The sequence below is a fragment of the Siphateles boraxobius genome, unplaced genomic scaffold (genome assembly GCF_051911475.1).
Source record: "Siphateles boraxobius isolate OS27281-9 unplaced genomic scaffold, OSU_SipBor_1 11, whole genome shotgun sequence".
NCBI lineage: Eukaryota > Metazoa > Chordata > Actinopteri > Cypriniformes > Leuciscidae > Siphateles > Siphateles boraxobius.
Genome location: NW_027508711.1, coordinates 15,079,906 through 15,097,682, shown reverse-complemented (window position 1 = coordinate 15,097,682; position 17,777 = coordinate 15,079,906). Strand labels below are relative to the sequence as shown.

The 17,777-nt window shown below is 38.4% G+C and overlaps 1 protein-coding gene across 1 annotated transcript in view; it reads left to right on the top strand.

Moving 5' to 3' along the window:
- Window positions 1-17,777, top strand: part of kif4 (kinesin family member 4) — a 151,113-nt gene that overhangs the window by 39,661 nt on the left and 93,675 nt on the right. Inside the window, exon 8 of the mRNA XM_077197295.1 lies at window positions 12,653-12,772. Coding sequence (XP_077053410.1) covers window positions 12,653-12,772 — 120 coding nt within the window. The remainder of the gene's footprint in view (window positions 1-12,652; window positions 12,773-17,777) is intronic.

Below are 17,777 nucleotides of genomic sequence, written 5' to 3'. Positions count from 1 at the left end.
TCGGACAGACATGGTTGTTTTCTTGAATGCAATCATGTACAGCACCCTAGCAACCGAGCGGCGAGTTTTGCCACTGCAAGCACCACTTCACATTTTCTTCTGGAAATGTACATTCTTATTAGTGGTGCTTGCCAAAGGCAAGGCATCACTATTGTTATTGTTCATACTTATTATTCTTCTTCTTATTATTCTGGACAAAGTTTGGCACGTAACTCGTCCCGCAAATTTTGTCACAGACCCCTGCGTGAGGCGTCAAATCGTGCGGCTCATTGAGGAGAGGTGTGCTATGACTTTTCTAAGCGATCGGGTGTACGATGTTTGCACAGCGGACGGAAAAGCGGCCAAAAAAATCCCATTGACTTAACATTGCGGAATGTTCAGAATTTCAAATCCCAACTGACTTTTTCACACACACAGACACAAGGGCCTGACACCCCTGCATTTCTCTCCCTCTCTCTCTCCCTCAGAGGATTTATATTATTAAGCAGCCAATAAGTAATGGTCTAAAATCTTCATAGCCCCAATCTAGCAACCAATTACAGCACCCTAGCAACCGTAGGCCATAGTGCGGCCTCGTGCCATACCAAAGGCACTTTTTAATAAAGATTCTAAGAACTCTATAATAACTCTATAGTAACTATCTTTTACTATGTTATAAAAAATACATGCTGACATCACAGACCCCTGAGAAAGGCGTCAAATTGTGCGGCTTATTGAGGAGAGGTGTGCTACATCTTTTCTAAGAGATCGGGGGTACGGTAATTGCCCCAGGGGCAAAAAAGCGCCCAAAAAAATCCCATAGACTTAACATTGCAACAAACTTTGACGAGTCATAGCTCAGAAATCAGATTTCACAGAAACGTGTGATTTGCCACATTTGAAGAGGCTGACAGGCTCTGTAAGAACATACCTCACAATGGGGTAAAAGTTTTACCCCTGGGGGTCAGGAGCTGCTCAAAGTTGCCCCATTGACTTACTATGGTGTAGGACGGCCCATGAAATGGGCCGTTCTACACATTGCATAGGGATTTTATATTGAACATAGCTCTGGATCACAGTGTCATAGAGACAAGGGGACGGGCTCATTTTACTCAGACGACCAATCAGTCTCTCAGGATCATTGTGAAGCTATTAAGCCACGCCCTAGCAACCATTTAGAGCACCTTAGCAACAAGTTCCATAGACTTTTATTGAAAGAGATCATAGAAGTGTCATAGAAACACAAGGGTGGACTCGTGTGACTCGGGGCAGTAAACAACCAATAATGAATCACCTCAACACTACGTAGCCCCTCCCTAGCAACCATTGTCGAGCACCTTAGCAACCAAAATCCATAGAGGGATATCTTCCATTCTAAATGTCACCGAGGCATGGGAGTTGGTTTATATCATTCACACTGACAATCAGTCTTTGGAGTTTCATGATTGGCAGCTGCCAAGCCACTCCCTAGCAACCAAACAGAGTACCCTAGCAACCATTTTGACATATATCTCTGCATCAGAACATTGTATAGAGATGCTGGTTGGTTCTTTTGACTCATGCTAGCAAACAGGACTTCCAACATGCTCATTTAGACTCATTTAAACTTATAAACTCTAAACTCATAAACTCGTACACTTATAAACTCATACACTTATAAACTCATGAATTCATACACTTATGAACTCATGAATTCATACACTTATGAACTCATGAATTCATAAAGTTATAAACTCATAAACTTTTAAACTCATGAATTCATAGACTTATGAACTCAAACTCATAAATGAATAAACTCTTACTCATTTAAACTTATACACTCTAAACTCATAAACCTGTACACTAAAAAACTCATGAATTCATACACTTATGAATTTTCATAAATTCATACACTTATGAATTTTCATAAATTCATAAATAGTTCACCATAGCAACCACCCAGAACACCCTAGCAACTGCCTAGCAACCACCCAAAATACCTTACAACACCCTAGCAACACCATAACAACCACCCAAAATACCATAGAACACCCTAGCAACACCATAGCAACCACACAGAACACCCTAGCAACTGCCTAGCAAACACCCAAAATAGCCTAGAACACCCTAGCAACACCATAGCAAGCACCCAGCACACCCTAGCAACTGCCTAGCAACCACCCATAACACCCTAGCAACCAGCCAAAATACCTTAAAACACCCTAGCAACCATCCTAAATAGCGTAGAACACCCTAGCAACACCATAGCAACCACCCAGAACACCCTAGCAACCACCAGAACACCCTAATAACCACCCAAAATACCTTAGATCACCCTAGCAACACCATAGCAACCACCCACAAATACCCTAGAACACCATAGCAGCCACCCAGAACACCCTAACAACCACCCAAAATACCTTAACACCCTAGCAACCATCCTAAATACCTTAGATCACCCTAGCAACACCATAGCAACCACCCACAAATACCCTAGAACACCATAGCAGCCACCCAGAACACCCTAACAACCACCCAAAATACCTTAAATCACCCTAGCAACACCATAGCAACCACCAACAACACCCTAGAACACCCTAGCAACCACCAGAACACCCTAGCAACTGCCTAGCAACCACCCAGAACACCCTAGCAACCAACCAAAAAAGCATAGAACACCATAGCAACCACCCAGAACACCCTAGCAACTGCCTAGCAACAACCCAGAACACCCTGGCAACCACCCAAAATACCTTAAATCACACTAGCAACACCATAGCAACCACCCAAAATACCCTAGCAACACCATAGCAACCACCCAGAACACCCTACAACCACCCAAAATACCTTAAAACACCCTAGCATCACCGTAGCAACCACCCAAAATACCTTACAACACCCTAGTAACACCATAGCAACCACCCAGAAAACCCTAGCAACCACCCAGAACACCCTAGCAACCACCCAGAACACCCTAGCAACCACCCAGAACACCCTAGCAACTAATATAAACTTCAAACTACTTTAAAATTCAAACTAATTTAAACTTTATAAGTTTAAATTAGTTTAAAGTTAAAAGTAGTTAGAAGTTTAAACTAATTTAAACTATAAACTAATTTAAAATTAAAACTACTTTAAAATTCAAACTAATTTACACTTTAAACTAATTTACATATTAAACTAATGTAAACTTCTAACTACTTTAAACTTCTATAAACTTTCTGGTCCAAACTTTCTCAAGCCAACTTAAAGTTTGTCTCGACGAACTTTTTCTAGTTTTTATTGCAATTCATATTATTAAATGCGTTGTTTATTCAAAGCACGCTGTATCAATTCACAAATTTATCACTCTTTTGAATCGCGAATCAGTTTGAATGGTCTGTGAAATAATTTTTGTTACAAAGATATAGCCTATCTAATTATGATAAAAATAGTAATTTAAATAAAAAATATCTAAATTGCATATATATATATGTGTGTGTGTATGTATATGTGTGTGTGTCTGTATATGTATATATATATATATATATATGAATGATATTAATTCTTAATTCCTAATTGGTGTGTTTCACCATCAGCAGAGGTGGGTACAGTTTTTGGATACTCTACCCACCTCTGCTGATGTTGAAACACGCCAATTAGGAATTCAGCAATTAAGGCATATAAAAGTAAAAAGAACATGTTTTTGATAGTTTTTTTATTTGATGGTTAAAAGATTAAAACATTTAGCTAAAATTAGGTCTTGTCACTGTCAGTCTTTTTAAATCAGTGCAAAACTAGGGTATGCAGAATTAGACCACTATTCATCAGAATGCATTGATTAATCCCATGGCATGTAGCAATAGATTGGGCACTAATGGCAAAGAACTCCATGCACAATGTGCATGGTTATAGTCCCTACCAGTTAGTGTTTAGGCAGAACCCTAATCTCAGTCCTCACCAATAAGCCTCCAGCTCTGGAAACAAATATGAGAAGTTGGATGGCTAAACAAATCACCACACTACATGCAATGAGAACAGCATTCACAGAAGCCAAATGCTCAGAGAGAATTAGAAGAGCCCTTCGTAAGCAATTGCGGTCTGTTGATGACAGATATGAAACGGGGGACAAAGTGTATTATAAGCGAGTAGATTGTAATGAGTGGAATGGTCCAGGTGTGGTCATAGGCCAAGATAGTGTATGTGTTTATATTTATATATATATATACATACATACATACATGCATACATATATATAGCCCACTTCTCAGGTCTGTGGGGCAAGTATCTTATACGCTGAGTTTCGGTTGATTTATGAGACGCGCTCCAGTTCACGCACCGTCGCCTTCGTGTCCTGATTTATATTCTGTACTATATTTGCTTCTTATTTATTAATCCAGGCAATTTGTTGATGAAACATTGATTAAAATAAAGATACAATTTATACAAAACGAAATTCACTTTAAAGCAGCACTAAGTAAGATTTTTTTACCTTAAAATAATGTTTCCAAATTCATTTCAGTGGTTCATCAAGTCGTGGTGAAATGCACTTATGCCACAGTTTTTGCTGTCAGATAATCCTTTATCTGATATATCCACGCTATGTAAGATTGCCAGATCAGGTCACGTTTCTGTAGTTCTAATGAGACATAAGAAAACTACTAATTTGACTTGCTTTACGGCAAGCGTTACAATTGCTCGTTTGTGATGTCGCAATACATCATACTTTCATAAAATCATGCATCATACTCTACCTTGTCTGTGGCCATTGTTGATTCTTTCAATTCAATTATTTACGACAGCGGTAATGGACAATTCCGGCTTTAAAGAAAGGTTTTTTGCAAAACAAAACTTTAGTGGTCAAAATCATGTCTGAGCCATTCCAAATGTTATCCGATATATTGGGCATCTTATGATCCTATCTTACTCATCTCATGTGGTTCCCTTTTCATATAATTAACATGGATGAAATAAAAAAAAATAACAAGATATTATTAAACATAAATATGAAACGTATTTTTAATTTTTTTTTTTAAAATTTATATTTAAGCGTCGCACCGCTCCGCTGTATAAGTGTGTAGTCCCCTATACATGCATGTGTGCTTGCATGTGGTGGAGGGTTGCGATTTTCGAATAATACCAGGCGATCTTCGTATATTATTTTTGCTTGAAATGCCCGTCACTAGTGCCTACACCGTCCCTTCTCATTAGGTCGGCACCCGAAATACGGAACCCTGAAGTCGTGTTCTTCTTCGAGACCAGGTCACTCGGTGCGCAACTTGCCACCCCCCCCCCCCCCCCCTCTCTCTTTCTCTTCCACACTGTCACGTGATGACAACCACACATGCATTTTTAGGCATTAAATAAATTATATTTAATACTTGTCTCCTATATATAAGTGCATTGCATTTAAAAAAAAAAAAAAAAGGAATGACTGTATTGAAACTGATACCGTTGCTATTTTAAGACCCCGTGATATACCTTATTACTGTATTACCGCCCAACCCTACTTCACATCCTGATGTCACATGTCTTTACTGGATCTTTAGGGGATTTGTGTGAACGCATGCACAGATTCCAAGAAAATCAATGGCAGAGTGAATGAATCAAAATCAAACGATCCCGGGACACATTGTCTGTGTTTTCTGGAATCTCTGTGTGAAAGGGGCTTTAGGGAAAACCAATCAAGGAAAACGTATGCCTAGAGCACCTCATAGTTATTATAAATAAAACAAAGGAGAAAACCTACGAGATTTTGCTTAACTTTAGTTAACAGCTTTAACTAAAATTAAACACAAGCTTCACAGAAATTACGGTTTTCCAATGTAATGATGGTAATAACGTGTTTAAAGTTTAGTTTTTAATCTGGCACTAATTTGCAGATTCTCATTAAGCTGCACTTGTTTAAATGGCAATGGAGGCAAAACAGATCCGAGAGATTTCAAAAAGATTTTAAAAATGAAAGAAAAGGAAGGAAAGAAAAATGCAGTGTGCAAGTTATGTCAGATTTGTCAAAAACCTACTTTTTCGAATCAGTCTTTGGTTTTGCGCCCAATCGGAACCAAACCAGTCTAAGCCTATTCTCTGGACTCTCTAGATCAATAATTACCGAAAATAAATTTGCAATTTTGCAATTGGGTGGCTGTAACAGGGTCATTTAGAAAAGGGGCGTGGCAAAATACAGTCAAAAGCCTATAAATCATAAATAAAAACTCAGAACTTCACAAAAATTGATGAGCATATGTGTCATTACATGGTGGAGAAGCATGCAAAGTTTAATGGAGATCGGACCATAGGTGGCGCTATAACTGTCAAAAAGGTCTCATTATTATTAGGTGTTCAAGCATGAACTGCTGAAAACCTATTGTAATTGCTATTTGAAAAAAAAATCCCCTATAACGCATCGTGCAGCCCAAACCGTAAGGCCTAGAGACTTGAAACTCGGCCAGATGGTAGGCCACACTTTTGGGGAAACCCTATCAGAGTATGACCCCGATTGGCCCATAGGTGGCGCTACAGCAACCAAAAGTACTAAATTGCTCATAACTCATAGACCGTTGGTCTTAGCCTCAAGCTTTTTACACCAAAAATCATAAATAAAAACTCAGAACTTCACAAAAATTGATGAGCATATGGGTCATAACATGGTGTAGAAGCATGCAAAGTTTCATGGAGATCGGACCATAGGTGGCGCTATAACTGTAAAAAAGCTTCAAAACCATATATTTCCTATGGTAAATTGCCTACATTAGCTGTAAATGGTCTTTTCCATCTATGATCATATAATGTTCATATCATAATGTTCCAAACCAGTGCAGTACAATATTCTAGATCCATAATTGTCAGAAAAAGTTGAACTTCTGCATTTGCATGACTTTAATAGGGTCACTTCAAAATGTGGCCTTGACCAAGTGCCCCCGAAAAAGCCTATATCTCTTCAATGAATGCTCAGATCTTCTTAAAAACAAGTCAGAACATGTGACTCTAAATAAGCATGACAATTTTCCGACAGATTGGAGCAAATATGCCTCTATAACAGTTAGAAAGGTGAAAATGATATGAACATAATGGCATATTAAGCCAATAAGTGCTATTCTACTGCCCCCTGCTGTTTAAATAGTCATTTTGTCATGCTACTAACTAATATAATTCTATAATTCTATAAACGTCACTAAAATTGCTTTCTATCATCTCAAGAACATCTCCAGACTCCGACAGTGCCTCTCCAACTCTGTAGCTGAGGCCCTCATCCACTCATTCATCACCTCCAGACTTGACTATTGCAATGGCATCCTGTTCGGTCTACCCAGCAAAGCCACTGACAGACTACAGTATGTGCAGAACTCTGCGGCTAGGATGCTCACACACACAAAACTTGGTCTTCACATTACTCCCATCCTGATGAAGCTTCATTGGCTGCCAGTTAAGTCCCGCATCAAATATAAAATCCTCCTCCTGACGTACAAGTCCCTTCATGGACTTGCACCCCAGTACATTACTGATCTTCTCCATCCCTACACTCAGTCACGGTCCCTGCGTTCCTCTGACAAGGATCTGCTTGCTGTTCCTAAGTCCAGGCTTAAGACATTTGGTGATAGAGCTTTCTGTGTTGGTGCTCCGTCACTTTGGAACAAGCTTCCCCATGAGATCCGCTCTGCCTCCTCACTTTTAACCTTTAAATGCCAGCTCAAAACACACCTTTTCAATGAGGCCTATGGACTCTAGCTCCCCTGGCCTTTGCCCCTATCTTAATTCTACCCTTCCCTTTCTCATGTTGATTGTTAAGCGTCCTTGGGTACTTTGAAAGGCGCTATATAAATTGAAGTTATTATTATTATTATTATTATTATTATAATTCTTATTTAGACTTTATAAAATCACTATTTTAACATTTACACTCACATTTAGTCAAAATTAATCTATTGAAGTATTGCTACTGACTATTGTAGCACATTGAGAAATGTGAATCCTGAAGGAGACTTGCAGTAAACATTTTGTTTTTCCATCACATAGTTCAAATGTCTGTATCTACAACAGAATGTGTGTGTGTAGTCCTATATTTCTGAATAAATGCTGAACAATCGGATTAATAGTTTACAAAGACATTATGTGAAATGCTTATGGACCATTAAAGACCATTCATAATGACATCCCAATAGCATTGAAAAAAAAAAAAAAAATTTGTGTGTGTGTCTAAATAAGAGTGCAAAATCACCTGTCAAAACACTTTATTAATAAGTATAAGGGCTCGAGACTAACGGCGTCCTATCGTCTTGGGGACGATATAAAATGTGCTTAGGACGAACAGAAATATTCTCCAAGACGCCTACAGGACGAAAGACATTTTTGTATGTGTGTTAATTTATTACTAGCCTATTAGGGTAACTTACTTAGAAAATGCCAAAATTAACCGACCAAGCGCTGACTACAACGGAGAGCGTCTTCTCATGCTGTTAACTTACTATAGATACTATCACTAGCCGGCTACTCAACCCGGAGACTTGTTTCGCGGTAGGCCTACATCTATCACGTGGCTTATTTCCACAGACAAAAACGAGACGAAAACTAAATAAAAACTAGCTTTTAATGACAAAAAACATGACAAATCTATTGACATTTTCATCAACGAAAAAAACTAAAAAAATGTAAGTGTGACGATTTGGGAAGTGATCCAGTCAGAACTGATGTCCTGCGTTTGTGGTAGATGCGCACATTTACTGTAACGTGCTGATCTACCCAGCGGCACACAAGGGTTGACATGCGCTGCATGTCTCATAAAACGTTAAAAAATTTAAACGTCTGGGAGAATGAGTAGAGCAGATATATAGCCTAAATCTCTAAAAAAGAAAAAAATATAGATTCTCAAAAAAAAAAAGAGCTTTATTTGGTACGGTTTTCTGCGCGCACACAGCCGACCCGAAGCGTGCAGCCATGCACATAGACACCTATACAGCGCGCGAGTACTGAATTGAGCTCTCTTTGGTGTCTGAATGGACAAATACACACAACATTATGTTGAAATTTCCGTTTTGGAGAGTTTTCACGTAAACTATGTTGGTTATGTCTTAAACAGTTTTGAGTGTATCGGATGTGCTGGTGCATCAGTGCGATTGGATCCGCATGTCATTGGACATGATTCGATGTTTTAAAGTGACAGCGGCTAATAAACCTAATGCGGTCTGTGTCCTTAAAGGGTTAGTTCACCCAAAAATGAAAATGATGTCATTAATGACTCACCCTCATGTCGTTCCAAGCCCGTGAGACCTCCGTTCATCTTCGGAACACAGTTTAAGATATTTTAGATTTAGTCCGAGAGTTTTCTGTCCCTCCATTGAAAATCTATGTACGGTATACTGTCCTTGTCCAGAAAGGCAATAAAGACATTATCAAAGTAGTCCACGTGACCTCAGGGGGTTAGTTAGAATTTTTGTGAGAATACTAGAATACGAGAATACTTTTTGTGCGGAAAAACAAACATAAATAACGACTTTATTTCAACTATTCATTTCCTTCTCTTTGGGCCTCTAGTCAGTTAAACTAGTGTAATAGCGTAGAGGTACGTCACACGTAGGCTCACTATTTGCCAACGCTGGTCATGTGGGTGATGCGTATGACGTACAACAACAGAAGCGTACGCTATTACACTAGTGAACTGACTCGAGGCCCACAGAGAAGGACATGAATAGTTGAAATACAGTCGTTATTTTTGTTTTTTTTGCGCACAAAAAGTGTTCTCGTCGTTTGATAAACTTAAAATTGAGCCACTGTAGTCACTTGGACTATTTTAACGATGTCTTTAATAACTTTTCGAGGCCGGCAAGTTCAATCCCTGAAGTAGCCTATGGAGGAGTGATCCAGCTCTCAGATTTCATCAAAAATATCTTAATTCGTGTTCCGAAGATGAACGAAGGTCTTACGGGGTTGGAACAACATGAGGGTGAGTAAATACTGACAGAATTTTCATTTTTGGGTGAACTAACCCTTTAATATTGATCAAGCAACAAAAGAAAAAGAGAAAAGCATTCACTGCTCGTTAATAGCTTTAATAATGATTCATTATATTTAATTCATACAAATAAATATGTCTGCTGCTTGAAAGAATAAAGAATGATGATATTTTTGTGATATGTAGTCACCAGTATTTATTTGTTATTTTTTAATCCAACCAACTCAAAAACATTTTGAGCTGTATGTGTTTTTATCTTAATTTTCATATATGTAAAAAAAAAGAAAAGAAAAAAAGAGATTTGTTCTGTGTGCATAAAAAAAAGTATTTAACTCATTTTATTTTTTATTAAATCTGTTTTTTTTACCCATTTACAGATAACTACTTTGAATGGAGCTTAATAAATATAATAATATATATCATAAACATTTTAATGGTGTTTTTATTATGTGACTAACAACTATAGATGATAATAACAAAGTACAGAAACATCAACGTTTATTTTGGGACGGTTGACATTCACTTTAGGACGGTTCAAATCGTTTTCAGGACGGTTCCAGGACGGAGGTGAAAAAAGTTAGTCTGGAGCCCTGAGTATAATGGCCAGCAGAGGGCAGTAGAAGACCACTTATTGACTCAGTTTCATTTTGACAGACTTGATTTTCACCACTATTCTGCACTAAAGCAAACCTGTTTTTCCATGTTACCTATTATAAGACAATCATTTTTTTGTCAGTTTATCACTTCATTAATATTGACACTTCACATTAATGCTATCAATGTGGTAAATCACGATAGAAACATGGTACTGTACATAGAATACAGTATATACATAAACAATATGTATTCATAACTTTTTTTTTGCAATGATCACTTAAATGTGGTGATCAAACGCTTATGATGTGACAAAGATATTTAATGGAAGCAGGGTATTTAACAATTTAACAAACTTTATCCAAAATGAGTCTGACATCAGTACTGAATAGTAAACTTTACTTCACTTATTATAAATAAATTTAAAACTCAACAAAATGTATATAACTTGAATTAAGAAAATAAACAAGGTAACTGTGTAGGGCAAGCAAGCTACTGCCAATCCAACAGAGGCAGGTTTATGCAGGAAACACTTTTTTACAAATGTGACCATCTAAAATTAATGAATAATATTGAAAAATAAACTTTAACTGCGCATTAGCATAATGGGCAGAATGGGCTAACACCAATATATCTGCAACAGGCCCATATCGGCCTATAAAATCGGCAGACCGATAAATTTGTCAGGCTCTACTATTAATACCATGGTTTTTCCTCCATTGAAAATATTTTGGCGGCCGCCATAATGAATCTCTATCCCGTCAAAGATTTTTTTGATCATTTAATGTGACTATACCTGCAATTCTTCAGTACCCGTTTCTGCTGATAGCCTGCTTGAAACGCTGACATGTTTGAAGGTTTCTATTTACAATGTGTTTTTGCAGCATTGAGCTTTGTAGCCAATCACAGACATTTCAGTTGACATTTCAGTTGTGATCGCAATGGCCTATCAGGTGTGTTAAAGTTAGAATCCTTTTTTTGGTTTTGCAAGAGTACAAAAGTTACCTGTAGTTTCTCTTCTCTGATCTTTTCAAACTTGACCATGGGGAGAGATGAACACACATACAACATTTAACACATTACCATCAGCTCAATAAGAAACGTTTCACAAATATACTTTAGTTATCTTTGGCATCAAGTTTAGTTTGTGATGCATGAAATCCAATTTAATTGGAGCAACTCGGCCACCTTACTCCCAACTTCCTGGTGTTCAACCAACGATGGTACATTCCTGTACTCAAAGTTCAGGCTAATGTTTCCTATCTGAGGTTTACAACAGGTAGATGAATGATATGCTAGGTAGCAGAATTTAAACAAATTATTTATCATTCAACAAATTTTTACACTTAAATCAGACTGTTTGCGATATAGATGTTTCCATGTGTGGTCAGTGTGCAGCCGTCACAGTGAGATGCGTAAGAAATTAGTTTCACTCAAAAGCGTTTTAAGGATAAAACCTGACCAATGTCTTGAAATAAAACGTATACCATGGTTACCAAAACTCAAGATTTTTCATAAGTGAAATAATGACTCTGGTCTGTTGAATTATTGATAAGTAAATTTCAGCAGTTTCACATCGTGGTCGCATTACCACTTCAGGTGTGCATTATTTTTCAATAATTCTGCAGATAACTGAGGAATAATGGATGACGGGCTGTTGAAGCTTATAGCAGCATTCACCTTGCTTCGGGATTAGGGGTTTCTGGATCTCCCCATCTCCACTAACATTTAATATAAGTATCTTGCCACCCCTACTTATATTACAAGCACTAGTAATCCCTATGGTTATATCAGAGCTTGGGTTGAAGCCGTTTTCTCGATCCTCCACTGTGGACAGCAAGCCAAATAAGTTCAACCTCAATAGCTTAAAGATTACCTAAATGGGCAAAATAACTCAGGAAATGTTACAAAAATGCAATGGAATCACATCTGACTACTTTTTTGCATACATTATTGGTGGTGATTTTATTTTTATTTTTTGAGCTTGACTGCCCCAGTCCTCAATCTTTTGCATTAATTTAAAGTGTGGTCAGGATATTCTCCAAAAGTTCTACTTTTGTGGTCCATGTAAGTCAGTCATGGGTTTGGAATAACATGACGGTGAGTAAATGACAGAATTTTAGCTTTTGGGAGAACTATTCCTTAAACACATTCTTGATAACATTTGTCTCACAGGAATCAGCATTAACCGTGGTTTGCTGTCTCTGGGGAATGTGATCAGTGCACTCGGTGATGAAAGCAAGAAGGGGACCTTTGTGCCATACAGGGACTCCAAACTGACACGCCTCTTACAGGGTAAGATTCATTTAGTCCATAAAGTCAGTTGTTAATTCAATCACTTTTTTACTACACCATATATAGGGGTCAAGACTCATTCTTCCCACTGGTCGCACTGGTGCGATTGATCATAGACGGTGAGCCGAACGCGTTTTTCGTGTTGTTGATCAATCTCCATCGATAGAGTATACGCTTTTATGTACGATAGTAAGTCATTATATGTAGTCAAATAAAATTTGTTAGCAATTCTGGTTAGATCATATATTTTCACGAACGTATGTTTTGATTGTCAATATTCTTAGGCAAATCGTGAGACAGCTCTAGTAGCTGAACCAATCGGATTGTAGTTTTTAACGTCATTAAAAATACTAACCAATCACAGACGGCCAGGCTAGGAACCCGAAAGGGGCGGGAGTTATATAGCGGTAATGTTGTATTGTGGGCCTATATTTATATATCTAACATAAATAAGACACTTTATCTTGAATATGGAGTGTTGTGTGCATGTTACCAGCTGTACATCAAATAACATCATACCCTTTTCACTAACAAATTGGATCAAGTTTGTACAATACTCTAAAGAGCATTGTACAAACTTGATCCAACTTGTTAGTGAAAAGGGTATGCTGTTTGTTGATGTACAGCTAGTAACATGCACACAACACTCCATATCCAAGATACTGTCTTATTTTTGGGGGATTTACCGGAGCCATTACACCTGGAATCTTGGATGCCACTGTTAATGTTTCTCGAATTCGGCTAGGATTAATCTTTTAACTATCAAATGTGACCGATGGCGGAAGATTTGGGTTCAAATCGAAAGCACCTATTTAAGTTGGTCATTTTACTGTTTCATTGTTTTAATAATAATGAACTCACCATTCACGTGAATGGCCACCCCGATTTGGTGCTAATTCGAATTCACTGGTGCTGAGCGAGCCTTTTTAGTTAATTCCTATGGATGCTTCCATAGGAATTAATTGAAAATGCTCGCTTTGCTCTGCACTGTGGCAGATTAGAAGTGCAGGTAGGCAGACACCAGTTGAGTGCGTAACCATGCACTCGCAAAAATGCAACTCCAAAAATTCTCAAATGGTCGCAGTTTAGAGTCCTGCCATATAACGAGTGAGTGAACATTAAGGAATTTAAGACAAACTAAATCCAGTACTTTGACATCATTCTGAGTAAAATTCTGTCTAACTCCTAGAGCTTTCTAGCTACAGCCTAGCAACTAGCCTGCAAACATGCTAACAATGGGTCGTCTCAATCAGCTCCCTAGTTCAGTAGTCAGGGCACTGATCAGGGAGTCTGCCTTTTAAGGGCTGTCTTAATCTCAGAATCTTTCCAGGGCACTGAAACGATCGCTCCCTAAAAAGTCCCACAATGCACTGTGAAAACCAGGGAGCATCGATGTTCACTGTTCACTTTTTGAGTTAAAGTCCCCCCTCTCTGAATCAATGCTGCAGCCCCCCCCCCCCAACCTTTTATTCACAAAAACATTTGTATTATAGTGTTATAACTTTTCAACTTCATGTTGTTGTTTTTTAAACAAATTCAAGATAGTTAAACCTCCAGTGTTCTTTTTTTCAAACATACTTTGCAAAAATGTCAATGCAGAAAATGTTTACAACTTAAAAGTACTTGCTCTGGTCAGTTATTGTAGTGATTAGTCCACTGAAGGCAAGTTGAAGTGAACCCAAATGCAGCATTATTTCCAAAAGGTGATTAAACAAAACAAATTCATGGCAAGGCATGAAAACTCGAAACTAAAACAGGAACAAGAACATGGACAGGGCTTCCAGACAGTGGTTACAGCAATCAATACTAGACAAAGGCCTGTTCAGGGGACCAGGACATGCTAATGGCAGGCCTGGGTCGTGGAGCATGGGAGGCGCCGGCAGTGCAGGAAGCCAGAGTGGAGCCGGCTGTGCAGGGGACCAAGTTGGAGCCGGCAGTGAATTAAGCCAGGGTGGTGTTGTGTTTAAGTGTTGGTTCCCAGCTTAGGACCCCATTAGTATGCCTGATCTAAATCTGTTCTCGCGATAACTTGTAGCTAACGCGAGCTGTTTTAGCTTTATGTAGAATGCTTGTGACATCGTCACATTAATTTAAGTGTTCCTTTGAAACAAGCTCTTGTGGTGGTTTAGAATGCATTACATTGGTTATGCTTCATGTTTATGTATGATGAATGATACTCGTATGTATTCCTGTGTAATATTCCTGTGTATACTTAGTTTCCACTGTGTATTTTGGTAAGAAGGGGGGATATCTCTTTAAGGCCTCAGTCGCCCTTAATTTCTATTAAGGCGCGCCTAAGCTTACTTAAGGACCAGGTGAGAATCAGTAAAAAAAAAAAGAGAGGGTTTTGAAGACATGGCGCCAGCATTGTTTGCTGCAGCTATAGATAGTTAAAGCTTTGTGTCCTTAGGGTTTTGATAGTATTTTTCAAACGAGACGTTAAGGCACGGCTTTAATGCGAGCGAGAAGGACAGAAAATTATGAACTCACCTGGATTGTTTACTCGCGTGCGCGTCTTCGACAAGAGGACGAGCCTTGACTCAAAATTCTGAACTGCGTGAGTAACATTGCCCGACGATCTCCGGATCTGGTGAGATCAGTCCTATTTTTGTATTTTTTTGGAGTGGTATACCACTGGATCAGCGCTCTACTTTTTTCCTTTTTTTTGTGTGGATTACGTTTTTCCGTCAAGTCCGAACAGTGGATTATTCTCACGGACAAACTGCTTTCTGGTTGGAAAGTCTGGAGCGTACTCTTGAGTCAGCCTGGACTTTTTATTTTGGTTTAATTTTGTGGACTGGGACAGCTGAAAGGGGAAAATTGTGAGGGTGCACTGGATAATTGAGTCCTTTGTAATATACTGCGCTAAGCGCGTCAGTCAATTGAACTGGTTGATGCGTCTTTTGTTGAATGTTGTTCAGCGCTGCCTGAATATTAGTTTATTGCCGTGTGCCTTATTAATTCCCATACACCTGTTCTTGGGCATGTTTATCTGTTTAAGATAGCATGGGGTATGTATCACTTTTGAAGGTTGTTATATTCATGATTATTGCTTTTATTCTAAAGATCCCCTTGTGCGTTTTTAGTGACACCTCCGCTTAAAAAAAAAAATAAAAAAAAATAAGGAAGAGCAGTAAAGGGCGGAGTTGTTACATGCTAAATCCGGCTGCTATGTGCAAGATAAGATCAAAAATAAAAGCAGTTTGTTGCCATCAAGAAATACAGAGACATCGATTTATCGTAAACCTCTTAGTAGGAATACCCTCCTCAGAGCGAACAGCCACCATCCCAAACAACTGATTGAAAATATTGCTATGTATTGGCCAATTTTTACGGCTTAGAAGGAACTGAAGTAGTGATGCTGAGTTTGAGCGCAGGGCAGTAGAAATGACAGAGCGCTTCATTAACAGGGGATATGCTGTAAGTGATATCTCTGCAGCCTATGAACGAGCCAGACTGACGCAACTAGCACATTTCCTAGTTAAAACCAAACGTGCCTCAGTCCAAAGACTCTGCTTCTCCACAGATTTCTCCCATATTGGCAGAGAAATAAAACATGCCATTAAGAAACATTGGCACATTTTGCAGAGTGACCCAGCTCTTAAAGTTATATGCACAGAATCGCCATGTATTACTTTTAAGCGCCCTCGCTCACTGAGAGACAGGTCGATTCACACGACCATGAGCCCTCCACTAAACCTACGTGGTTACCGGCTCCTCCCTTGGGTTTTTACAGATGTGTACACTGCACCCATTGCTCTAACTCAAATGATACAAAGCAATTTTTCCATCCCCAGTCAGGTAAAAAATACAAGATCAATTGTTTCATTAATTGTAACACCACCCACGTGATTTTCTATTTTGAAATGTCCATGTGGGTTGGTGTACGTAGGTCAGACTAAACGCCCCCTCAAACTACGCATTGCAGAACACAAAGCAGCAATTCGTAATAGAAATATGAACCTTGGAATTGCGAGGCCTTATGTACAAGCTAATCATGGTTTCAATGCGTCATTAAAATTTTGGGTTTTCGAAAAAATTCTACCCTCCCAGCAAGGAGGTGACATAGTGAAGTCCCTACTACAACGGGAGGCTTTCTGGATTTTCACTCTTAACACAGTAGAACCAAATGGCCTTAATGAGGAACTGGGCCTTTCATGCTTTCTATAATTTATGCTTTTTTTATAATTCACGTTCTAAGTTAATTATAGACACGTTGCTACTTTTTTTTATTTTTTTATTTTTATTTTTTATTATTTTTTTTATTATATGTTTGTGTGTGTATGTATGTCTGTGTATATCTATATGTTTTTATGTATGTATCATCATGCGGAACTACTGTTAGATACGCGGGTCCTTTAGGGACACCTAATCTGTTGCCCTGCTGGGTTTGTTTACTTTAGCCTGCCTCCGCAGCGCAAGCCTTTTTCAAGGACGAGGCTTTTATACTTTGCGCTCGCCGGTGTACTATTCTTTGAAACGACAGTGTGCGACTCGGTGTAATTGTCCTCTAAACCATCAGGAATCAGCGGTGAGAAGTAAGGTACACTCGTGAATGTTTATTTTAGTACTTTAGTACTGTACTAACACTTTAGGACACCCAAACCACACTACTAAAGAATCGTGTAAAGCAGAAAACCAGATTATTCCTTGTGACATTAGAAAAAAATGGATATCTGAACGTAACCTACAACTAAATTAACGTTATCTTACATATTTTCTAAACATTTTTATTTAGTTTTGTGAACCTTTTTATAAAACATGGCCATTTATTTTTTATTTAAAGGGCTTATGTCTGCTATTGTTGGCTCATTTTGTTAATGTAAGCAACTAATTTAGACGCAAGAACTGGGTGTAAAAAATAATAAAATAAAAATAATTGCCTTCTGCATTTTTGTTTTGCTTTTCCCTCCATTGTACCGAACTCGTACCGAACCGTGATGTCTGAACCGAGGTATGATCCGAACCGTGACTTCTGTGTACCGTTCTACCCCTAATATATAGA